General features: G+C 36.4%; 1 protein-coding gene across 3 annotated transcripts in view; it reads left to right on the top strand.

Annotated features, from left to right (window-relative positions):
- Positions 1 to 25,760, top strand: part of CDH18 (cadherin 18) — a 168,032-nt gene that overhangs the window by 102,201 nt on the left and 40,071 nt on the right. For all 3 annotated transcript variants that reach the window (XM_086469061.1, XM_086469060.1, XM_086469062.1), the window contains 2 exons: positions 10,649 to 10,836; positions 15,465 to 15,718. In XM_086469061.1, the coding sequence (XP_086325187.1) occupies positions 10,649 to 10,836; positions 15,465 to 15,718 (442 nt within the window). The remainder of the gene's footprint in view (positions 1 to 10,648; positions 10,837 to 15,464; positions 15,719 to 25,760) is intronic.

Genomic DNA, 25,760 nt, shown 5'->3' with positions numbered 1-25,760 from the left:
GTGAGTTTTGAATCTGACTCTTAACTCTATCAGTACTTTCCTTAAGAACATGCTGGCAAACACATCTAATTGATGCTTTTATTATTTGTTTTATTTAGAAATACGCTTTATTGTATAAATTTAAAAGGTCATACCTTTCTGGCTTTGGTAGATCAGTGTTCATTGGAGGTGCCTATGGAGTAAGGTATGCAGGATTTGTCCCCCTTAAAGAAACCCTTTAAAATTCTATTTAAAACTTAGAAATAGAGCTTGTAAATATGTCTGCTTAAATTAATTCAGTGTGGTTTTTTCCTGTATTCACTTTAAACATAGCTGACTCTTTCAAAGAAATTACTTACAAAAGAGCTACAGTTTTCCAAAATATCGGAAAGTCTAGGAGGAAGGATATGAAACATTACGGCATAATTTTATCAGTCTGAGAATTGCAGTTCTGAAATACATGATAATAATAATATCTGGAATAGGAAACATAGCTGAAAAATTCTTGCGAAACACAGTAGTATGTCTCAGAAGTAGGCAAGGGGTTGTGAATTCAGCAGGAGAATAACCTGAAACCTTAAATACATTTTGCTTATCAGTTACTTCAGCGCATCTTGTACAATACTGATTTCTTTTCTTCATCATCACAAATTTCTTTTATTTAGAGAGTCAAGTTATAAATGAACGATCTATTTAATGTAAGCTGACAGACAGTGCTCTGCATGGGAAGATTTTGCTTTTCAATAATCAGTATCTCTCACTTCTTGTTAGTTTTACCACTGATGGATTCACTTGGTTGGTGGCTGAGGGTCCTAATTTCATAGCCATAAATTTATTTCAGTAACCCGACAGAAAATGTTCCATCCACTGATGACACTGTTAATAGCCTTGACTTACATCAGAATTTTCTGTATAGTTTTCTTTCATTAATTCTCTCTGGCGTCATTTAGGATGAATAGATTTTGCATGTTTTGCTTTGTTTAGGATGAATAGATTCTGATTGCATCAAGATAATCACACTAAGCAGGTGCTTCCGCTGATATGTTTTGTGCATCAAGTACTAACGATTACACTCTGGACAGTGTGTAAGAGATCTGTAGTTCTTGTGTATAGAGCTGAATTTTACAAGGAAATAATTTCCTTGATACCTTATTTGTAATTTTGTTGTTTGTTACATCTAGCTCAGTTCGTTATGATAAAGCAGAATTTAAATACAAGTAATGGCTTAAAATATTTTTTTATGAAGCTTGGTTGTTGAGGCTTGGTTGTTTCATAGCAGTGTATAGACATGATGTGGAATTATGTATGTGCGTAATTAGTTTGACCCCACTTTTTACAATGTCATTGTATGAAAAGTACACAGCCATGTTTAAAAGGAATGTTGTATGAAGATACTCCAGTTAGTTCTGAAAAAGTAAGCTCACATCCCAGAAGTAGACCTCAACTCCTGTTTTGTGCTAGTAAGGTGTTGACTATCTAGCAGTGTTAATATAACTCATTAGCTAATTAAGTGCAAAGGTACCTGCTGTTCATTTTCTTTTGGAATTTATACTCCAATATGGTCCTTTCCATATCCCAGTTCCATATAGTATATCCAGTTCCTATCATCACCATACGTAACCATCAGCATCCTCTGACTCCCCACTGCCATGAACTGTAGACTGTCCTGTCCTCCTAGTGACCAGTCCAGAGCTATGTGCCTCTGAATGACCACTTGGCTACTGCCAAATTAAATAAATAAAGTGGAATTTTCTCTGATTTTCTTTTAGCAGGTCTTTCTCCTCTATTCAACGAGTAATTGGTAAGGTGCTTGTAGAGTCATAATGTCTTTGGGGACTCTTTGTTAGATTTGCTTGAAATTGGACAGGGATTAAAAATTACTGGAGATTACTGAATTAAAAAGATTACAGAAGTTGTGTGTCCTCAGAAAACTCAGATTTAAAACAAAACAAGCAAAGTGCTTAATAACTGGTTTGGGTTAAGATTGCTGACATCTGGTCAACTGCACCTTTGTAAATTAGATTTTGTTCATAGATGCTAATCTAATTTCCTGTTCATTGTGTCCCTTATGTGATAATGATGAGTCCAGCAACAATCCAGTGTCCGGGGAGTATTAGGAAGCACTTAATTCTATAAATTGTTCTACATTTAAATGTTGCCTATTTAATAAGATTGAGTTTTTTCATTATAATCAGAGGGATGCCTTTTTCATATTTCACACTACACTTTTACCTTTGTGACTATTCCCAATAGCTACTGGCTATAATACACTACAGGTAAAATGTATTGCAATGGAATAGTCCCATGTATCAATTATTGCTGAAGAGATGCTTAGATCTTTTAGTAAGACCTTAAATCAGTCTAGAGGGAAATGTAGAAAGTTGATTTAAAGCCAGATTTGCATAGAACTCTAATATTTTGTTCATCAGAAGATATATTCCTGCATATAACTTTATTCCTTTTCTTCAAAAGTGAAGTTAACATCCTGGAAATTTTATTTATTCTTATTTTTCTCACTCCTGATGCTCCACAGATTTTTTTGTACTACCATATTTACTGTTTTGTTTCCACCTGTGGTTCACAGTTTAGGATATGCTTTCCTAGAACTTTAGTTTACCTGTTACCAACAATTTTTATCATTTAACATGTGTTCCAGAATGTCTAAAGAAATATGGATTATTATGATATTATTTGATTATTTTTTTCATCTGTAAGATTTAGGGAGGATCACTTTTCCTTCCTAGCAGTTAGACAACGCTGACTTCAGAAACAGCTCTTTGTGTAAATAGTAGACAGGATGAGCCTGGTGTGCATGATCAATCTACTGAAAGGCAGTTACTAATATCTCATTAAAAGATAAAATGAGTAACATATCTGCACATGCCAGGGGAAATGACAGGAAATTAGATATTTCTAGGTGATAAGAAATACAGCAGCCTATATTATATTTTATGTCCAAACCAGGTACTACTTAAAAATTAAATGTAGCTTCTTTTTAGTATTGTTGTGAAATTGAGTCAACATAATGAGATTGAAAGGATAGACTCCCATGAGAAAATTTAAGAGCTGTTTATTCAAAGAGGATTCCTTTTGCTGTGCTCTTAAAATACCTCTGGTTAATACTGAGAGCTTTCTGCAAATCTGAATTCTTACCCAACATGCTAATCTCAGCTAACTTGAGACAGAAAGATTAATCCAGAACATCTTATTGTATTATTAGGAAATCTTAAATAACAGGGGGACTTTGATATAAAAAAGACGTAGAAATAATTACTTGTAACCTAGAAATTCTGGCTGTTAGTGCTGATCAGAAGTAAAGAGTATTTCAGTATAGACTTTTAAAATTATAATGGTGTCTACATATATCAGGTTTTAGTTATTTGTGTCAGGAAAGAATGGTAGCAAGATTTTCTTTTGTTAAGAATGTTGTTAGGACTGTGTTTAAGGTTGCTGTAAAAATCTGTCAATGCATTTCATGGGCTGCATACATTTTAGAAGCTGTTTTCTTCGTTAAAGAATTGGTTATAGTACCTATTTGCATAATAGTCACACAGCATAATTGTGGTGCTAACAAGTATTTTGCTTCTCTCATGTTGTTAAAGGCAGAGATTTTTTTCAATTAGTAATGTTTGTAAAGTGCATGCTCAGGTTCCAAAGTGAATGGCCAGTGAGAGATATTTCCTTTCTGAGTATAGTTGATGTTCAGTATACTGATTTTCTGCCTTTACAGAGAATCATCACAAGTAAATCTCCAAGCCCTCTGACCTTAATTGCTCTTTGTTTATAAACGGCTAAAGTGTCACATCAGAAACTGAACATGGGGCAGGTAAATATGAGCTAGCAAGCTTCCATTTCTGTCAGTTTTCAGAACATGAGTTTCCTTCTGACTGTGACAGCCAGGAGTGCATGTAAAGGGGAAAAATGCTGTTATATGCTTGTATTACCTGGTGAAGGTGTGTGACTTGAATGTATCAGGCCATGAGACAACAGCTGTTAGTCTTAAATGTAAGAGAAATATGGTGCCTTTTTGATTCTCCAGAAGTACTTAGAATCATCTGCCTAGCCAGGTTGCTGCACAAGGACAACAGGCTGTTTAAAAAGCAAACATCAATAAAGTCCTGATGAAATAGAGTGGGAAAAGGAACAAGGCTCAGGGATCTCAGTGATTTTCTAAAATTTCTCTTATGTTGTATCTTTCTAATGTGCTAGAATCAATTATTCACCTATGGTATGCTTAAGGAGATGGACGCGTGAAATGAGGAATGCATTACTTAAGAGATTATGATATTCATTAAGTACCAAAAAGAGTTAAGAGATAAGAAATAAAGTATATGTAACTTTGAGTGCATGCTTCCATAGACTGGAAAATACTGTGTAAAGTGACTTGTTTAATTGTCTTCTTATTCTGTTTCTTTGTGAGAAGGTTGATATGTTCTCATACTTGCACAATATTTGAAGTGAAAGCTACCAAATTGTTTCATTTATCACTGAAATCCAACATAAGTTATTTAACAGCATTTGATCACATAGGAAGTCTCATGATATTCTGTTCCTTGAGCAGCGTAAGTGTGATTCCTGTAATCAGATTTTTACTGTAAAAATTAAAGGAAATAAATGTAATACTTTTCAAGAGTATTTAAGTGTCAGATTTAAAAACTCTTCTTTAACATGACAATAAAACTTGATCACAGAATTGTTTATGGAGTTCAAATCTGAAGAGAAACTCGGAGGGACAAAAATATATTTATGTCAAAGTCTGACTAAATATTTGTAGAAAATTTGTGTTCTGTATACTGAGATTTAATGCCAGCTATGTGCATCAGCTTTACTCCTACAGTAGGATGGAGTCTACAACTGTTGTGGGTTTTTTTTTAATTGGGTATTGTCTATGAGGATTTCTATGTACAAGGTGTATTATTCATTGCATATATCATACATATCAAAATAATTTTAAAATACTCTCGATTCTAGTTAGGAAAAAAAATGTTGTATAAGTCTTCTGAATGAGGCAGTAATGGTTTTGGCAATGAGGTGAGTAGTTTGATTTTTTTGTTTGTTTACTGTGTGGAGAATTTGGAGCAGGATGACTTCATTTTAAGGGTTCTTCAGAACTGCCTTCATTTTCATGTCCTTTATGAAGCTAAACTGAAATGGGAGCACAATCCTAGCTGTGCTAATGCCAGGGCAAAACAAGCAAATAAACAACAAAAACACAGTCCAAATGGAGCGTATCCCTTTTACAGGTGTTGCTATTGCTCTCTGCTGGCCCAAGCTGCCTGATTTAGCCCCTTTAGATGGCATAGAACATGCTCAACACAGCACAGCTCTAGAGACTGCTACAGTTCATGCACAACAATTAAGTTGCTCATTAGTGATGATTATGGAGTGTATATGTTGTTTTTCCCATGCCTTTTGCATAGAAAATGTGTATTTGGATATTCAATACCTACAGGAAAGTACTGAATCTGAAAATCTAGGAAACCCTGTTTCTGATTTTACCCATTAGTAGCATAAACTTCCTACTTTTTACAAGAAGTCAGAATACTTTTGATCTTTGAGAATTAGTCAGAAAGTTCTCAGGTGCTTTTAGTTACTGTCCGTAAAGGCAAAGTTGTATGGAACATGAATTTGACTCATCACTGATTATAATCTTAATCACAAACATAACTCCTGGGTTGCACTGAGATGTGAAAAGCAGGGGCATGGGGATGCACTAGTCTTCTGCCAGCCAAAGAAGTCTGTTGCATCTAAGAAGAATGTTCTTTCCTAAATGGACCCAAGAGGGTTATGTTCTTTGGAGTTTCTAGGCAAGCAAAATGTCTTGAGTTTTTACAATTATTTTAGTGTCACATTTGCAAATAAGAAATAACTTCATTTACACTTCAAATATTTTTAGAAAGTGCAAAAACATTGTTATTTTGGCAGGGAAGAAGAATAAGCCAAACACACATCTTAAAAATGTGTTCCTTAGTTTAGCTGTATAAAAGGTATGTTGTCATCAAAAAGAATACTCAGAACAAAAACGGTAGATATAAAATTGACTGAGCTTCTGGAATTGTAAAAGATACTATATTCATAATGACAATGGATTAAAATTGGTTTTATTATATTAAAAATAAGCACAGTAAAGACTTAACAAATGTCCAAGGCATACTGTGAGAAATGGACTTCTAAAAAACTTGCAGTCTCAAAAGAGAAATCCAGAATAATCTATTGCCTGTAACAAAAACAAGCAGCTCTGTGAATGAAGACTTTATAGTAGAAAGCCACCAAGCAAGATTGAGCACTGTCCACAGTTGGAGCTTCACTTTAGTTTTATCAAAGCTGGCTGGCAGTAAAACGTGAGACATAACTTCATGAATGACAGAAACATAGATTCATGTGGGACCTCCAAAAGGTCATCTGACCCAAAGCCCTGCCTAAAGCACGTTCAGTTAGATCAAGCTGCGAAGGGCTTTGTCTAATCAGGGTTTGAAAGGTCCTTTTCAGGGCCCTTTCTGCAAAGCCACTTTACAGGCGGCTGGCCCTGAGCATCTGCTGGTGAATGGCATTATTCCTTCCACGGTGCCTTCACTGAGTGCCGAGAGGTTCCTGCCAGCCCATTTCTCCAGCCTGTCCCAGTCCCTTTGAACAGCAGCCCTGCCCTCCAGCATACTGGCCACGTTTTCCCAAGTTGGTATTGTCCACTCACTTGCTGTGAGTACATGCAACCCATCATTCAAGTCATTAATTGAGACATTAAATAGTTTTGGCCACAGTTTTCATTCCTGAAAAACTACCGTTAATTGGCTGCCAGCCGAATTTTGTGCATCAGACTTTGAGCCCGGCTCACTGTTTGTTTATTCTCCGTATCTTATCAGTTTGGCTCATGGCTGAGTATTTAGCTAGTTGTAGGTTCAAGCAACTTCCTTCACTTAGCACTTTGATATACATTTAGGATATGGTGGTCTTTTATGTTAAGGCAATCAGTTGAAATGTTTATCAGTTTGCTAGGAGATAGACAACCGTGTATGAGCTGTGATGTATGAATTAATGGATCTGTTAGTTCCTCGCCAAGCAGTTTGTTTAATTTATCTTCATGTTACTAAATCTATACCTTGGATAAACAAATAACAAGCTGGCCAAATATTTACTTATTTCTCTATTCAGTATTATGCTTCTCCTCCCTTCCTTTGTTAAGTAAGGTAATTCCTACTGCTCAAAAGGACATTATAACCCAGAAAAGTAAGTCAAAATTATCAGTAATATAGATTAATGAATAAAATAAAGTGAATAACATGCTTATTGAGTTGCATTAAATACTGTAATACTTCTTTTTTTGAGAGATTCAGACAGAGAAATTGCTTTTCTGAGAGTAAAACACTGCATTATAGGTTGCCTGTAGGGTAATTGAAATGAGAAGTAAATTGTTCTACAGATCAATAAATTGTTTCTGTACTATAATGATGGATAAACCATGTAGTTTATTGAAAGAAAGATGAAGATTGCCTGTATGTGTTTGAACAATGTTTCAATTAGCAGAAAGTCCTGAAAAGTGGTATGACTATCCTATGCAGTACATTAAATGGAAAGCATCTGAGTGAATGTTAACATAAAAATTGAGAACCAAGTCAGCCTCTACAGAATCTTGATCCATAAGCCACCAGGCAGCTCCTCTAGAACAATTTAGAGCATCCCTAAGACTGCTGAAAATTTGTGCTTTACAACAGCTCATGGAAGGCCATGATGCTGGGAGTGTAGGGACAATCTGTTTAACTCAGGCAGATTTGTTGAAATAGTTTTCTTACAGACTGGTATCTGATCCTTCGGGCTCCTAACTTCCCAACCAATTTTCAGAGGGTTGAGACAGGCTCATAGTCTACAATAAAGAATCAGAAAGTCACAGTATATGTATCCCACATTGTTTTTAATGTCCTATCAAAATTTATTCAATGCCTAAGGAAATGTTCAATTGAGCCTTTAGCTGGTTCCAGTAATAAAGTTTACAATGATTTAGTGTTTAGTAGGAACATGTCCAATTTCCACCACTAGTCTAAATAGATGTCTATAATATATTTTATCTAAACTTTATGTTGCTGAATTTTATCCTCTTATGTGTTTGTTGTTTTCGGATAGTATTGTTTCTAATTATCTATTTAGTTCGTGTCTGTATGAGACATCTTCAGGCTGTCTCTGTGAAGCAGTGGTTACATACTTGTTGGGATACATTTCTGACCTTATCATCTAAGAGTTTTTATTTTTTAACAGTTTTCTTTTCATTCCATCCATTTTTTGGAAACATTTCAGTTCTACAAATACTGACAGATATTAATTTAATGAGTGATTTCAAATATTTATTTTGCTTGAAGTTTTAATATTTCAGAATGTTTGGAGATGGTATCAGTAAAATAATTTTCTGAAACAGATGGCTAACACTTGGAGTGTGATTATAAAGCAGAGTGTAGTGTCATGTGGATATATTTGAACTAGCTTGACTATTTGTAAGTCTCTAATTAGTTCACCCTATCATGTGGGTTATAACACTTTCAGTTTCTCAAGTGGCTTGATTATATAAGACACTCTTTATGGCCTGTACATAACATAATCTTTACAGCCTAACCTTTTCCTTTTTGGAATGCATTAGTCAGAGCAAATGTGTCAAAAGACTGCATTTCACATTTATTTTAACAATAAGTAAATTCCAAAATTAATCTCATCCCATCAGTATAATTTTATGTATGAAATAAAGCAACCAGCAATATGAAAGTGTCAGTTGACATCATCTGTAAGCACGAAGCATTGCAAAAGAATGCATAGCAGAGCATGTATTTGGAAATTTGTGAAAATGGATTTTATATACATATCAAAGAATTGCATCAAAGAATTAACTATACGTTTTAATCGACTACTAAGTAATTTTATCGTTACATCAGTGTTAGTATTTTCTTTGTTACACGGTAAATTAGACTTTTTCTCTTGTTCTGCTGGACCTTTCTTGTTTCCCTTGAGATTTCCCTAATGCATGGTAACTTATTTTCTGTTTTCCTAGGAAACCTCTCTTTCCTTTTGGACTAACAAAGTTTAGTGCATTTGTCCATCCTTCTCACGCTACTATTTGTTTATTAGTATTTTGGCCTAGTAGTACAAAAACAATTCAAGGCTATAAATAGGTTTAGGAACCATTCTGCAAGGAATTAGACAAATTTGTAATAAAATCTTCTATTTTCTAACAGGTGTCTAAAGTTAGTTAGTTGTATTTTAGTGATACATTCATTCCCTCTGCAGTTGCAGGTTCTGCAGATTTGTAATTTCTTCAGTCCATCCAACAAATAGTGGTTTTCTGCCATAATGCAGGTTTACCATCTGAATTCAATTGAAATTTTGTCTTTCTCTTTCTATGTGCTTACCAAAGGCACCTCGGCAGTCATGCTAGCTGGTTTAAACTCAGCAAACTCTAACAGCATGTAGCTTGGATATGTAGCATCTTCTGTTCCACTGTCCTGCACCTCAGTGTTGCACTGTGGCATTCACTATCACGGAATGCCTGAGAGGAATACTGAAGAAACTCTATAGAGTTTCAGAAGATATGCAATAACAGAAGTTTTTCTTTTCTGCATTGGTGGTTGGGCTGTGATGTAAAGTGTGCAGGTTGTTGGGGAGGGATTTGGAAGGGGGAGCAGTTGGTAAGTGCACACCTTCTGTTGAGTGTGTATTCTCCTTTTCAGTGCTGGTAGGTTTTAGCATCCCTGCTGTGTTACCATACTAGCATTACTGGAGAAAATTTCTTTGAGCTGTCTTTCTGGCCTAGTTTCAGATGGAAATTGAGGTCTATGTAATCACATTGTGTCTGTTTGCCACTTCTCCTTGTGGCACCTTCCTGTCCACCAGTCGACTTTGTACGTGTTAGGAGATTTAATCCAAAAGGATGGAGAGAGATAAGAAAATTATCTTTCCAAAATGTATTTAATTTTCTAATGATTAACCTAACAGGTTAGAAAAACACTGAAAGGAGGTCATAGTTATTATGGATGCTTTTTATGGGCACAATTGTGTAATACTTTTATGTACCCATGATGTTCATTTTCCCTTGCTGTGCATGCCAGTTAGAATTTGTGTGCAAAGGGTTTTGTGCCACAACAAACATGCTACAAAGTGGTAATGGTAAAATATTAAGATTTATTCTATTTTTCTGTAGAAAAAGAATGTGTGTTGATTCAGTGTTGCAAAATGTTGATTCAGTGTTGCAAAACTGATCGGATTTCAGAAAAACAAATTATAAATATAACGTACAAAGATTTTCCAGTTGAAAAGTACTCCTTTGACTACTCATTTGATGGTAACTTAGTGAAAATAAATACATTTTGGTTTATATATATATTATAAAAATACTGGTGTGAAGTGAGCTTCAGAGTTAATTTCTGTGTTATGTGATGAACAGCAAAAATAACTGAAAACCAAAATCCTGCGTTAGCTAATTTGGATTTTGAATCAGAAATGAAGGCATCCCAAGTAAAATACAATTCCCTTTTAAATCCTTTCAGCAATCTAAATAAGTTCATAAGTTTATTTGTCAGTTTTGCATATGAAAAACTCTTCCATTTACTCAGAATTGTATCAAGCACATGACAGTTCTCTAATTTAGTTTGGCTAGAAAATGTCCAAGCCATTGTGGGTTTTTTTTTCCCCTCAGAACATTATCAACTGTATGTTCCTGAATCAGCTCAAGTTGGATCAGCAGTTGGCAAAATCAAAGCAAATGATGCAGACACTGGTTCAAATGCAGACATGAAGTACACAATTATAAATGGTGATGGCTCTGGGGTGTTCTCCATATCTACTGACAAAGAAACAAGGGAAGGAATTCTTTCCCTGAAGAAGGTAAGCAATAGACATTGGGAGTTCCCTGTGTATGTAATTAACATATAATGATGAACGCTAAATAAGCAGATAACATGATGAAGATGTTTTACTGTGTAAACCTATTGAACCATGAACTTTAGCAGCGCAAGCTTCTCCACATTGCTTCCTGAGACACGTTAAATCTATGCAAGAAAGGCAGGGAGAAAAGAAATTCAAGGAAAGAAAGAGTTATTTGAATCTTCTGTGCTTTTTGAATGGTCATACCTAATATTTATAATAAACTAAATCTTACTGGATTTTTGATTAAGATGGTTTGTTTTTTCTGAACAATGGTTTTGCATGTTAAATTGCTTTGAAAGAAGGAAAATTTGGCTGAAAGTTTTACTGTTGTCCCCAAACTGCATGAATTTTGACATAGAAAGTTTACCTGTGACAATCAATGTATAATTCAGTTTTCATAGACTGTTATTCTTTGACTTACTTGCCAGCTGGCATCTAAATGGTCAAGTGTTGTGCACTGTGTAATGTAAATACCAACTTGCTTATAAAGACCCAAAATGTAACTGGTCAAACCATCACACAGTTATCGTGTATATGAATTTCCTGTATTTATTACAGTCTATTTAAACTATTAATTACAATGTGTTCTTGCCATCTAATTTCATTCTTTACTGAATTCCATGCACAAATCTAATTCCATAGATAATTTCATCTCCATATTAAGTCCTCTGAACTGAGTTCATAGTGAACATTTCTTGAAGTGTCTGCCAACTTATGCCAATATTCTATGACTAGATTTAATTTTATAATAACACAGGGAGATGGGTTATTGTATTTAAGTAATATTTTTTAAAAAATCTTTTCAACAAAGAGAAATAATTTCTTGATTTCAGTTTTCACTTGGACTAACAGACATCAGTTAGCAATTCTTCTGTGGATTTGTTGTGATTAATCTTGTAGGCATCAATTATACCCATACAGCCTAAAAAATAAAAATGAATTTGTATTCATATTTGGTAATATGTATTCTTGGCCTGATTAACAGTAGGAGAATTGAAAACCAGAGAAAATGTGGGAAAAGAGAATAAATAAAGACTATCATAAAGAATATTTTTTGCATCTGAATAGATATGTATGTATGTAAAGTTTTAGGTGACATCTTATTTGAGGTTTTGTAACTAAATGAAATGTTATTTTTATAATTCATAACGATTTAAAAAGGGCTCCTATCTCTCCCAGTATCTTAAAAAGCTTAAATTCAGTATTTTTTATCAAGGTTGTATAATACCCACCTCTTTCAGCCACATAAATGTAAACTCTGTCTTTTTTATACCACTGGATGTACTTCCTGGTGGCCTTGATGTAGCTAATGCCATAATCTGTTATTTCTTCTTCAAAATAAGCATTGTTCTCTGTTCAGAAGTTTACCATGAGTATTTCTGCTTAAATACAACATTTATGCATATTGATGAAGCAGAAAGGAAGAATTTGCAACAAAATGAGAGAGTCCATACATAAAAAGCGTAAAATCACATTTCTTACCATTTTTGGCGGTTTAAGAGAAATTTTCACTATGTTTTAGAATATGACAAAAGCATATGTTGCCTGTTCTTATACATACACGTGACAGTGATTTGAGTCATTTTCCTATCAAGACAAGAAGGGCTACATTTTGCTTAGGTAATGTTGTATTTCGGTTGAGCAGTAATTCAGCACTTAAAGCTACACCAATTGGTATGGAATACCTCCATTCTTTCCTCTGAGAAGTTATAATATCCCCTTGTACAGTATAAAAAGGGGATCTCTTATTTTAATTGTTTTTTAACTCAGATCTTGTGTGGAGTTTACTAAGTGTTTTATGTACTGTGTGCTGTAATTACTTCTAATTTAGATTGCGTTTGAAGCTGAATTAGTTGAATAGCCTATACAAAACAGATCATCTCCACTAAGAACAGAATTGGTTCTGTTTCATTTATTACATGTCTGTACCTTCTATAACAGTAGAATGGAATGATTTGTCCTGTAATACTCCTTTAGAGGAGTGTACAGTAGGCACATCAGAAAAGCCAGAATTAAATATATTACTGTGCCCGAAGATCTTAAGTCCTCCTTAAACCATTTGAAACTTGACTTATTTGAGGTTCTAGTGCAAAAATAAAATTTCTCAGTGCCTCCATGCAAGGCTGTTCAACAGGCATGCAAAGTCTGTGAATGCTGGAAGGAATCTTTTCTAGTCTCATTTTAGGCTGACCCAAAATATCCAGTACTTTCATTATCTCCCCTATTGACAAGCCCTGTGGAGCCACACTTTGGTCTCAAAGATCCTGTCACAAAGGGTTGATTGCAAACTGTCATCAAGGATTTCCCCTTTGCCTCATGCAATTCCTTGTTTGAGTGAAGACTAGAGGAAAGCAAAACAAAATGGCACAGTAAAAGCCATTACTCTCTGGATCCTTCAGAGAATTACTGGTCAGCACGTTCCCCTCTTCTTGTGACTTTCAGAGAAGTATGCTAGAACTTTCCTGACCTCAAGTCAGCAAGTATCATCCAGACTTTCCAGAAAAAAATGGTCTGAACAGCCCATGTCTCTTCCATTTTGTATAATAAGACTGGAAATGCTTATGAAACATTACATCCTATAAAATTCTGCTATTCCTTTTGGGAGTCTGATATTAGAAACACAAACTGCAGTATAATGAACAGCAGTATTTTCCAGTTAGCCCTGTGAGTGGTCACTTGAGCTACATTTAGTATTTTCAGTTTTGCACGAAAACCATAGTAACCAATGAATACAAACTGAAGATATGTGGATAATTATCATGGAAAGAAACTGTTCTTTGAGAAAATAAGATCCATGAACAAAATTATGTTTAAGTCCATCTAAAATTTAATTTTTTTTTCTTTCCAGGAAATAGGTAATGATCTTCAGTGTTGGGACAATGTCAAGTAAATCTAGAAATGATCTAAATTTCTAGAGAGACAGAGAAATGCTGCCTTTCATAGCTACAGCTAAAAAGACAGAGCATTTAAACTTAGGTTTTATACATTACAAGTGAACATCTTTACAAGAATATTTGCTTCTCTTGGAGAGAGCAAGGGGTCAGACAGGACAAAGTGACATCTCTCTGGCTATTTGGACTTAAATGAGTCCTATTGTGAATCTAATGAGATGGTTAAAATATTTTCTTTGTAAATATATTTATCATTGTATATATATATATATATATATATATATCTTTTTTATGCCCAAACTCTTGCTGAATTAGAATAGCTTAGATATTTTAAGATGAATATTACAATGAATAGATTATATATAAAAAAAAGAGGAGACCAAAAACCTCCTACTGGTAAACATCTCAGATAACCTGAAATAATAGATGAGTCTATGAGCAAATTTCTTAGCACAGGATTAAACAGGCTATATAAATGGGGGCCCAATTTGTTCTTCAAATGTAAGATAAATGTCAATTTTAACACATGCACAGTGTTTAAGTGGAAACCCAGCAAAATACAGTTCTGTAAATTCAAATGGCAACCAGATTTAAGTTTTTAAATATTTAATTAAAAGGAAAAGTGATGTAACAACTGGACTTCTGAGTTGTTCAATGATTTGGAATATCGCAGGGCTTGCTTTGCTTACTTTGTCTATGGTTGAAATGTCAGCATTTTCTGATTATCTGAATGGATTATTCTTGTATTTTTAGACCAAAAAAAAAGTTGGTATTGTCTGATTGAATAACTACATAAAAGAAAGAAAGCAAGACTGTTTTATTCCTCATGTGTTTTCTAGGAGAAATTGATCTTCCAATACAACCTAATCCAGTCATTGTCAAAAGTTAATTTTCCAAAAAGGCATCATAGCTGCAATTTGCAATCCTATTGTAAACTTGTTTAATCTTATAATATATATGCTGCAGAGCAATGCAAATTACTATTTCATATTTCCCTGCTCATAACAGATATGCATCATATACTCTTTTTTTTTGTTTGGTAGTAATAGATTTATCAGTCATCTCTGTCATTGTTGCTGGTGAAGAATTAAAAAGAAAATGTCTGGAATACAGGGATGCACCCTTTCTGATTAGAAAAGCACACAAGCACGTGTTTAGGCTATTCTTAGACATTTAAGTTCCTGTCTGTTATGATAACTGAGTGTTTTCCTGCAAGGAGTTGCGTTTTTCAGTTGAGCATTTAAAAGAAGAGATGCTCAAAAGAATTTTAGTATCCCTATCACTGTCTATTAAACTTGTTAATTGAAGATAGGAATTAATTTAATTTGGGATATATCAGTCTCTACCTTTTTTTCAGAGTTTAGCATTGACCAATAAAAATCAAAAGGTGTTAAAATCCAGACACTTTACATTATCATGGAAGAAGAATCTGAGGCTCATTCTAAATCCTGAGTTCTTCCAAAACTGGTACCTTGCCCACAATTCTGTTCTAGAGAAAACCTGAATCCATCCTGCTTCATGTGTACCCTTCTACTTGCAAGGTATGGCAGTGGCTGCCAGAATATCACAGAATATTTTCTTTCCAGCAGCATGAAGAAATGTGGTTTAATTTGAGCGGAAAAGATGTAGTTAGCTTGCTAGCAGCCTAAACTTAAGTATAGAAAGTCGTTGATAAATCTTTTTTTCTGCCAACAGCCACTCAACTATGAAAAAAAGAAATCATATACACTTAATATAGAAGGAGCAAACACTCACCTTGATTTCCGCTTTTCACACTTGGGACCATTCAAAGATGTAACAATGTTGAAGATCATTGTTGGTGATGTGGATGAACCTCCGCTCTTCACTATGCCTTCCTATGTCATGGAAGTTTATGAAAATGCAAAGATTGGGACTGCTGTTGGCACAGTAACGGCACAAGATCCTGACACTGCCAACAGTTTAGTGAGGTATAGTAAATCCAAATTATATGGGATTGAATTTCACTGGCTAAAGGGTTAATGAGATCTGGGGTGTATGAAACTGTCTTTTATTTTAGTACATAATGGGGAACATAGCTCAGAACAGTGTCATGATCAGTCTGTATAGATTTGATTTAATAATGCAATCTTCAGCCTTTTGTTGGTATGCACTGAAATTGCCATCTGTGTGCTCCTGTAACACCACTTCTCCAAACGGTCCACTGAACAAGGCCAGTATATCTTACCACATCTTATAAAATGGTGCACTTCACTGGCCTGCTGCCAGTCAGTATCCTGCCACTACTTGTAAATCTGGTCAGGATGATAATGCTGGGTTTCGCCAGTCATGCCAGTATTGTGCTGGTCCCCTGCACACTTGCCACACTGTAGTTGTCCCAGGCGTTTGCCCAAGACAGGAACTGGTTTAGGTATGCCTTTCCTAACAGACAAGCAGTGTAATTTTTGTAAAATTGTGTTTGAGGAGGAAGCCATTATTTTGTAATATGCTTTGGTTTTAGTGGGGTATTAAAAGAATAGAATGGATGTAATAATGCACCCCATTGGTGTTGCTAGGGATATGCCATGTCATCTCCAATTGTGAGGTCTAGGGCAAAGAGAAGTGCTGAGAAGCAAGCACTTGCAGCATCAGATGCATCATTTGAAAATTAATTGAAATGTAACATACTAGGAAGGAAAGATTTTGATAGTCTTTTTAATGAAGTTAATTCTTAAAGAAAATGTTCTCATTAAAAAGAAAAAAAAAAGAAAGGAAGAGTTCTGTGTTGCTGCTGTGGCCACAATACTTCTTATAATAACAGAACTGGATTGGAAATAGGTCATGGTCCACACTAAGGAACTGAAATAAAGCTGAAAATATCCCCATAGTGAGCTTGAAAATCATTGATGCCAAAAAAATATGCATACATGTTAATTTGACTACTTCTATACTTTAGGAGCATTTATATATTACCTTGAACACTCTGGAACTGGAGTTTGTGTACATTACTGGTTTAGAGTAAAGTTTTCAGTTACATCTTTTCAGCTATAATGGGATCCAATAACATTTTTTACTGGTTTCATTTGTGGGATAAGTTACTTTCTAAACTAACACGCAGCGTGAGAATTTTGTGGAACAATACATGAATGTTTGTCTCAAAGGTGGTAGTGGATTTAAAATGTTTCAGAAGAAAATTATTCATGAAAACTTATTTGATGCTGTTCCTTTTTATGACATAATGGTATAGCCTTTGTGGAAATCATATGAGTATATACTTGGAAAACAGTTTTTCTTAGCTAATTGGGCATTTTTAGTCTCCTGACTGAGTTGAAATCTGCTGGGTATGTGTAATAGATGGTAAGATGAAACAATTTTTGCAGAACAATGAAAGCATCAGGTTTTTATGGTTCTCTTGTGATAACAGTCCAAGATTCTAAATGTTTAGTGTCAGACAATCAATATATACAATTTCTTAGTGGCAAGTTACTGCCTTTGAAAACATGCCACTATAGTATTTATGACTAAATCATAATATAAATAAGAAAATTTCTCTAAAAAATAACAGCCAAGTGCCTGTAGCTTTAATGCTATAATTCTGAAACAACAGCTAACACAGTCAGACATATTAGCCATCATGGGAGTAGGAAGGACAAGTGACAAGTTCCTCCATAATTCAACCATCTGTGGCCCCTAAGAGTTTTGTCTAGAAAGGGGTAAGACAACCATGGTAAAAGGGAAGCAGCAGCAGTGTATACAAAGGCTGGGAAAACCAGAAATAGATTTTCTGGGTGAAATAGGCAGTAAATTGGAGATAGAGAGATTGAAAGGAAAACTATTTCCAAATCTTTTGCTTTTTGTATTGGCCTTTTTTTTTTCAAACAGGAATTTGTAACCAGGGATTGAGGCCAGAATATTAAATATCAATAGTATTCAAATAATTGAGGAGAAGAATTGACCTTACCTTTGTCTATCCTGTTTCCACCCCAACCCCCTTGACATTTATTTTTGCATTGTTCCTTCCATCTCTCTCTGTTTCAATGGGAAAAAAAAATAAAGTGCTAGCAAAACATACCAAATTGTGAAGCTCTGAAAGGAGCCAGCCCTCAGTTACATGTTGGAGGAGTTTGGCAAGGGCAGCAGCAGCTCAGATATCCTTGATGTATCATTATATTGTTACCAGGTCCACTCTCTAGCCAGGCTTTATCCATCTTGGTGGAACTGACAATGAATGCCATCTGTAAGCGTGCGTGCTTTTTATGACAATGCTGATTGCCTAAAGCCTGGACTAACATGTGCATGGGACTCTGAAGAGGTACCAGGCTGGGTTGGTGTGCCCTCAGGTTCTCCTTGAGCCTCCTCCTGTGGGAGGACAAAGGCTGCTCTGGGAATGGGAAACTTTAATCCCCCTTCCCTCACCTCACTTCCCATACAAAACACTAACATGGTGCAGAAGTGTTTTGTGTCATTTCAAGATTTGGCCACAGCTTGGTAAACTATGGGTTGGAAGTGGCAGATGACTTGAGAAGCAGGCCAGGCCAGCTGGGCTGAGTTGCCACTCAACTGGAGGCAGGGGCCTGCCTCATGCTCCCCTCACAGTGGTGAGCTGTTTTTCTCAGAAGCATGCACACAGTGCACTTATGTCCTTCTGTGCTGGTTTGCAAGAAATGCCTCCACTGTTCGTCTGAAACCCTTATGAGTCTGAAAGATAGTCTGAGGGTAGCGAGATCACATCTCTCCTTTGCTTCCACACAAGTCCTAGTTCATTCAAAATAAAAATAGTGATTATAAAAATAAAACCTGGAAGATTCAATGTAACTTTCTTAGGAAGCACAGATCACAGATTTTCCAGGGAATATAGCTACAGATAGGACTTGCACAGCTGATCTTTGTGGAGCCATGGAGTAATGGTTCCTCAGTCAAATGGCTCAGATACATCTCCAAATGCACAAGTCTACAGCACAAGCTATGGAGCAGCGATTTGCTTAACAGGTTTTCTTAATCTACTTGTCCTTTCCACTTTATGAGGATGCTCATTGCTGTGTGTGAGATTGATAAAGCATCCGGCACACACAGTGGCAACCATATCGCTTCTTTGCTGTCCAGCTGCTAAAAGAGATATAATGCTGTGATTTGTTCACTGACCAATTAAGTAACAGTTTATTTTGGTGGCAGAAACGATTCTTATAACCTGAATAATGGTTAGAGGAGTAGTTACAGTAATTAACAATGCTGAAGGGAAATCTTTTTTGAAAAGTTACTTGAGCTAAACCTGAAATAAATAACAACCTCTATTGTTACCAGTAGAAAGGCAGCTGAAGGGGTTTTTGTCCTTCTTTCCTCACTACAATTGCACCACAGTGGTTTTGGCTTGTTCCTGAGCTGAGCAGTCTTCAGAGGGCACTTTGTGCCAGTGCTTGTACTAATGTTTTACTTTTTCAACCCCAGCAAAAGAACCTCTGTAATAACAAATGTAGCTATTGGAGATTTCTTTTATTCAGACATTATTTGATTGGCGATTTGGGCTGTTTTAAAGGCTTTTTCTTTTCAAGTTGTTTTTTTTTTTTATTCTTCAAATAGATAGAAATCCATTTTCAGGGTAACTTTTAAAAACGCTGTGTTTTGAAATAAAATACTATTATTCTATTGAAATATGAAAAATAGACATATAAAGTATAAAAAAGAAAGATAATAAAACTCAATCATGTGTTAATTTTAAAGATAAATATTTTTTTGAGTGGCTTGAAAAACAGCTATTTACTTTAAAAAAAGTGTTCTAAATGAACAGAAAAAATCCTAAATCATAATTCATTCACTGGGATTACTGCCTTGTCGGAACATTTATGAGAAACTAATCCTCTCTCATTGCATTGTGTCAAGTAGTCTGCTAACATACCAAAATCTTTCATTGCTTGAAAAGATCAGGGCTAAGTCATGTCTTACAATATTACCTGGTGCTCAAGCAGGTCTTGAAAGTTTCCTATGCAATATGAAAGAAAGCATGACTGTTAAATGCTCTAATTATAGTTTTATCTTAGTATATTATTCATTTTAAGTCTCTCCATACTTACTTAGAAATGATCTTTTTTCTTCCTGAACCCATACACAGAAGACTTCCATGGGGATTAGGTATGAAAACAGCTTTTAATTGGCAAGTCGCATATGTTCATGGGGAGCAGCCCTAGGCTGCTACTACTGCCTCAGGGCTGCAGTAGTGCCTGTTGAAACCCTGCCATCTTCCTGTGGGTGATTCTCGCATGGTGAGTCCGTCTGGCCACAACGCATACTCCTGATAATCCTTGGAGCTTTCTGACTGCATCTGGACCATTTTCAGTGGAGCGGTTTTCAGAAAGATAATGTTGCTGCTGTTCCCCAAGCCTCCTCCAAGCTAGTGATTCACAAAAAAGCAAAGGCATAGTTTTAAGATCATGATACTTTCTGAAACTCTGATATAATAGTGACAATAGTTGCATGGCATGGGCAAGTTCCCTCCTATTAACTTGATCCCAGTTTGATATTGTCCTATGAAGAACTGAAAGTCTTTATTAACTCTGGTAAGAGTAGTTTTCGAGAAATAAGTTGTGCTATTTAGAAATACTGTAACATCATCTCACTCGTTTTGCTCCTGCTATGCAATCTTTGTCATGCAGTGGTACAGGAGGCAAATCACAGATTGAGCACCTGTCCCTCTGATCATTTGTTACTCCCACTTACTATGTTTGACAGGTTGTATTTCTGGGCAGGAATGGTCTCTTTCCAGCTATTTAACAGAAGACTCCTGGCAAACAGGGTACGGGTACTAATCAGCGCTCTGCATGTGACGGTAGTGTCGAATGATTGGAAATATAGGCACCTTCCCTTTTCAGAACGATATCTATCTTGTCTTGGTTAAAAATGACCTTTTATTTTTTTGGATCTGTGGAAGGTTGATTAGGTTTTGTTATATTATTGGAATTCAAATAGGTTTTGGATTGAATCCTAACCAGTATGTAATCTACCTTACTATAATGAATTTTGTTCACTAGGACTGAAATTGATTAGCTAGAGGAAGCTGAAGTAGACTTAGTGCCTTCATGATATCACTAGAAAATGAACTTTTTTCTTCACTGCTAAAAAAGCAGTAAAACACAGAAGAAATAAATATGAAGGAAAAAAAAGTACAAAAAAGTGCTTTCCAACACCATATCTGATGTCTAGAAGTTATAATGAATTCAAAGTTGCCTTACCCTAATTTGATTAAATTGACAGCCTTCTCTTCCTTTCTTTCAGGTAGAATACTGAAAAATTAATAAATTACAAGCGCATAGGATTATAACTGTTAATGTGGTGTAGGAAATTGTTCTTCAATTTCTGCATCAGGCAGAGAAGCTTCTTTTAACTTTTCCTGCATTGGTAGTAAAACATCAGCATAAGATCAATACTTTTTGGCATCAGCCTTTAGAAAGTCATGTTAATTTTCAGTAAATGTATTTTAAGGGGAATGCTTATATGTAGATGAAAGGATATACCCATGGAGTTTCATGTATTCCTACTGTTATTTCTGAGAACCTTAAAGGCATAAAGTGTTGCAGAAGATTCTGGTTATAAACTATTTTTCTGATGTAAAGTTTATATTTTCTAGAGGTAGAATAAAACCTGAACTTTTGATTCAAAATCAGTCACTCAAATTTTGGTCACACAGTACCAGCATATTAGGTGAAGGGAGGTGTAGGAGAGAGCTGTGCGAGGGGATTGGGGGAGGTTGAAAGTGAAAATTGTGGCTTTGAATATTTTTTTTTCTTCCTGTCCTCTGAGATCAGTATCAGTTTCTACACCGCTTCCCACTGCTGTCAGCAGGGAGAGGGAATAAGATTGATCCCCTGCTGGAAATACAAAAGCCTCTTCACCTAGTTGTATTCATTTGTCTTACTTGTTCTTTGAACGTCATGTAAGTGGAATAAGATCAGTTTGTTTTCTGTTGTCCTGTGCACAGGACGCCTTGTTAGCTGTACATAGGGCAGCCTGCTGAGATCGGTGCCGTTGTGTAGAGTGACCATCCTCCCTCACATGCCCAATGGGGGAACATCCCCTCAGGATCCTGCCAGCCCTGTGCTTTTGGACGCAAAGGCAGACATCTGTCCTCCATGCTCTCAGACCCTCAAAGCATGTCACTGCCACAACCCTCTGATCAACACCTACAGAGACACACTAATATCTTCCCAGTGTATCTGAATGGCTCACAGTTAGTTAGAAGAGAGGAGCTGTGTCCTCCTCCTATGTCTCACCTCCTTCATTTGCTTGCTCTCTGTATTTCTCCGGTATTATTCTTCTCTTAGATTGTCAGTAAATCAAAACAGAAAAAGAACACCCTATTTTGAACAGCTGGAGATGGAGGGGAATTTTTTCTCCTGTTCCTTCTCTGATTCTCTATCTGTCTTCACAGGGAGGAACCATTTAAAAACATTTCTTCATAGTGTTGAGGTGGGAGAACTGTTGCTGATTTTTTCCTTGAGGCCTCAAATTATTTTTGATTCTTGTCAAGCTATGTGTCCCAGACCTCCCTCTAATGAAAATGTCCATCTCTGTGCAGGAATTGATAAGCTGTTCTGACAGCCTGTTCTGACTAGGAAGCATCCAGCTCAGGATGATGGTCAAAATCTCACAGTAACCAGAACCACCTCCATTCCTCACTTGGAGCTGTGAGAGAAAACACTCATAGATCATCTTTATATGGTGACTCTGAGAGCCTGATTTTTCATGCCAGGACATCATCTTTGTTTCTATAATTTCCAGTGACTTCAGAATGCCTCTAGTATTTAAAATTCTTTTATGATTTTAGGAGTCACCCTTCATATCTGAACATCTCTGTAGTGTAGTCTTTTGATAGGGCCATTCAGCTCCAATAAATACGCATAGATCCATCGATCTTGGGTTTATTTGGTTTAATCTTTAGTATGAGGAGAAAAAAAATGTAAGTAGAATACCATTCTTTAGCTGGTAAACCTTTTAGGAACAAAAAGTAATTCTCATGCAACACTGACTGCACTGTATTTCTTAGCAGCATTGGGATCTAAATGTTAATCTCTGAATAAAAAGCAACTTTGATATAACAGTTCTGCCATCAACACATCTACTTGAAATTAATTTGGACAGTTGTAATCCTCTGAAAAGATTCATAAAGTCAGGAAAAGAAGACAAGCCTTTATCTTGCTTTGACTTTTGAATTATGCCTCTAAGGGTGTGGGCTGTTCTTAGCCTACATTTACTGGCAAAATTAGCTACAAAAGATGATCAGTCGTTAATACATGCAGACAGAAATTGTCAGCTATAAAAGACGGGTGTACAGAAATGGCTCATTTCCTTCAGATGACCAGCATTCCCGTTTTCCAGTGTCCAAGGTGAGCAGTGTGCTAGCAATGCATAGGGGTGGGAGTGGCAACAGGAGCAGGAAGCCAGCTTCTGCATGAAATGCAAACCAGCAGTGGCTGCCTCTCAGAGGCTTTGCTGGGAGGCAGTAGTTCACTACTTGCAACTCCCCCATGCCTCCCAGGTCCAGCCACCTCACATCTTCAGGTCAAGGAGAGGGAAGACTGCCACTTCTGCTGAACTGAGATTTCGATATGAGAGGTGAGCCAGGAGTCCCATAAGGGAGACAACAAGGTACTGCTGATCAGCTGACGGGTGTCAGCTGGCAGCCAGCACCACAGCTAACTCAATGGGAACAGCGTTATCAAACCAAGTTCCTGCAAGTGCTCTGAGAGGAACAGTATTTTTCTCAAAGCTGTGCTATTGCTGTCTGAAAAAAAATCAAAGGAATGTGTTGTGGTTTAACCCCAGCCAGCAACTGAGCACCATGCAGCCACTCCCCCAGGGGAGAATAATCAGGGGAAAAAAAAAAAAAAAAAAAAGTAGAACTCGTGGGTTGAAATAAGAACAATTTAATAACTAAAATAAAATAATAATAATAATAGTAGTAGTAGTAGTAATAATAATAGTAATGAAAAGGAATCTAACAAAAAGAGAGAGAAGTAAAACCCAAGAAAAGACAAGTGATGCACAATGCAATTGCTTACCACCCGATGACCAATGCCCAAGGAGAGATCTGCCCCTGCCAGCCAACTCTCCCAGTTTATATATTGGGCAAAACGTCCTATGGTGTGGAATATATCCCGTTGGCTAGTTCGAGTCAGCTGTCCTGGCCATGCTCCCTCCTAGTTTCTTGTGCACCTGCTTACTGGCAGAGCAGGGGAAACTGAAAAATCCTTATTGTCCTTAACTTAGGATAAGTGCTACTTAGCAACAACTGAAACATCAGTCTGTTATCAACAGTACTCTCACACTAAATTCAAAACACAGCACTGAACCAGCTACTAGAAGGAAAATTAACTCTATCCCAGCTGAAACCAGGACAGAATGGTAAACAGAGAGATTACCTTCTCCAAGCTCTCTTCATTTTCACAACTGGAAGGCACGGTTGAAGGCTGTACTTCTCAGTAGCAGTCTTCTGCTAAGGAGCTCTGGAACATCTGATGCCTCCTTAATCTACCAGACATGCTGCAGGGAGAAATTGGTTACCTGCTGTATTGGCAGCTGACTTCTGACTCACATTTCACAATTGCTTTTCTCTCCTGGAGAAGTTTGTTTGAACTATAGCAAAACAGATTGACCCTGGAAGAGAGGTAATGTAGTGCAAGACAGTCATGGCAACAGAATATCTCCCCACTGCCTCATTCAGCTTCAAGGGGATGCTTCTGATTCCCAGGCTCATGAGGAGTGCTGCTGCCTGGAGGCAGAGAGAAGGGAATGCACCAGAGTTATGTCCCACCATGGGCCATTTCTTGTTGCTCTCCAGCTGGCCAAACACAGAGCGTTTCAGCTGATCCTTTCTCTCACTGTTCATCTTGATGTACCTTCCTCCTTCACTGTGTGCAGTTGTTGCTTACACTTCTTTTTCTAAGTTATTCTTTAGAAGAAAAAAAATCTCTATCCTTTGAGTCTTAGCATCTCTTTCTGATAAAATTTCTTTGCCTAAATTTTTGACTAAACAGGTTTCCTTATAATGGCATTTGATTTCTAATTGATAGGTCTTTAGATGGTGTGAATAATTGGTTTGACAGAGGATCTGTTCTCTTCCCATGACCTTTTTTAAGTTCTTCTTTATAACCAGTTTCACTTGTTATTGGAGAACTGGCTATTTACTTATGTCTCAATATAAAACCTGTGAATCCACACCTGGCTGAAATGTGGCTTTGGATATTCATTAGCAATAGCAGGTTTGTAGCCAGGGTGGAAATTTGTAACAGAGTTCCCATTTGCAGTTGGTAAATAGGGTAATAAATAAAAATAGCATAAGGAAAGGATAAACTAACAACTTGATTAAAGAAAAAAAACACGAATTAAAAAAACTCAAAACTATTTTTAAAAGTGAAACTTAAGGCTCTTTCTTAAAACACAATAACTGGAGAGAGACATACTGGAACAGTAACAGACTGTGCCCCCTGTCTGTCAAGTGACAAATGACATTAATATTATCTTAAATCTGAATAATTTAGAGAGATTCTGAAAATGCTTATGGGTTTTAGCTTCAGAAGCTCTCCTAAAACGTTTGGAAATCGTTAATGTTCCTAAACTCCTTTAGCACCTTTTAAAACTTTCTCCATTTTTAAGCAATCTCTGTATTATTAGAGCCCGACTACTTTAATGCTGCAAACTGATTTACGTGTCTAGAGTGCCCATCTGCATATTATTTCTCTTTATTTCCTAATTCACGCAAATGCTTTTAGTTTTCAATAAAAATGGTGGGAATATCTGTTGCCACCTGCTCCACCAAAAGACAAGAAGTGAGGAATGAAGTCACAGGAGTCAGGGGCTTGCTTTGGTCAGAAGCAGGAATAAGGACATGGATGGAAGCTGGGAATGCCCTTCTGTTGAGTGACTCCCCATAATAAAAAGGTGGCACATGTTGCATTTCCCAGTGCTAACAGGATTGAGTTTTGGTATTTAATTTCCTTCAGATTCTCTTCAGATAGTGTGACTAATAGGTTTTCTATATTCATG

This window comes from Leptosomus discolor, chromosome 8 (genome assembly GCF_034619465.1).
Source record: "Leptosomus discolor isolate bLepDis1 chromosome 8, bLepDis1.hap2, whole genome shotgun sequence".
Taxonomy (NCBI): Eukaryota; Metazoa; Chordata; class Aves; order Leptosomiformes; family Leptosomidae; genus Leptosomus; species Leptosomus discolor.
The sequence above is the reverse complement of the archived record's forward strand: the minus strand, read 5'-3'. Positions and strand labels throughout refer to the sequence as shown.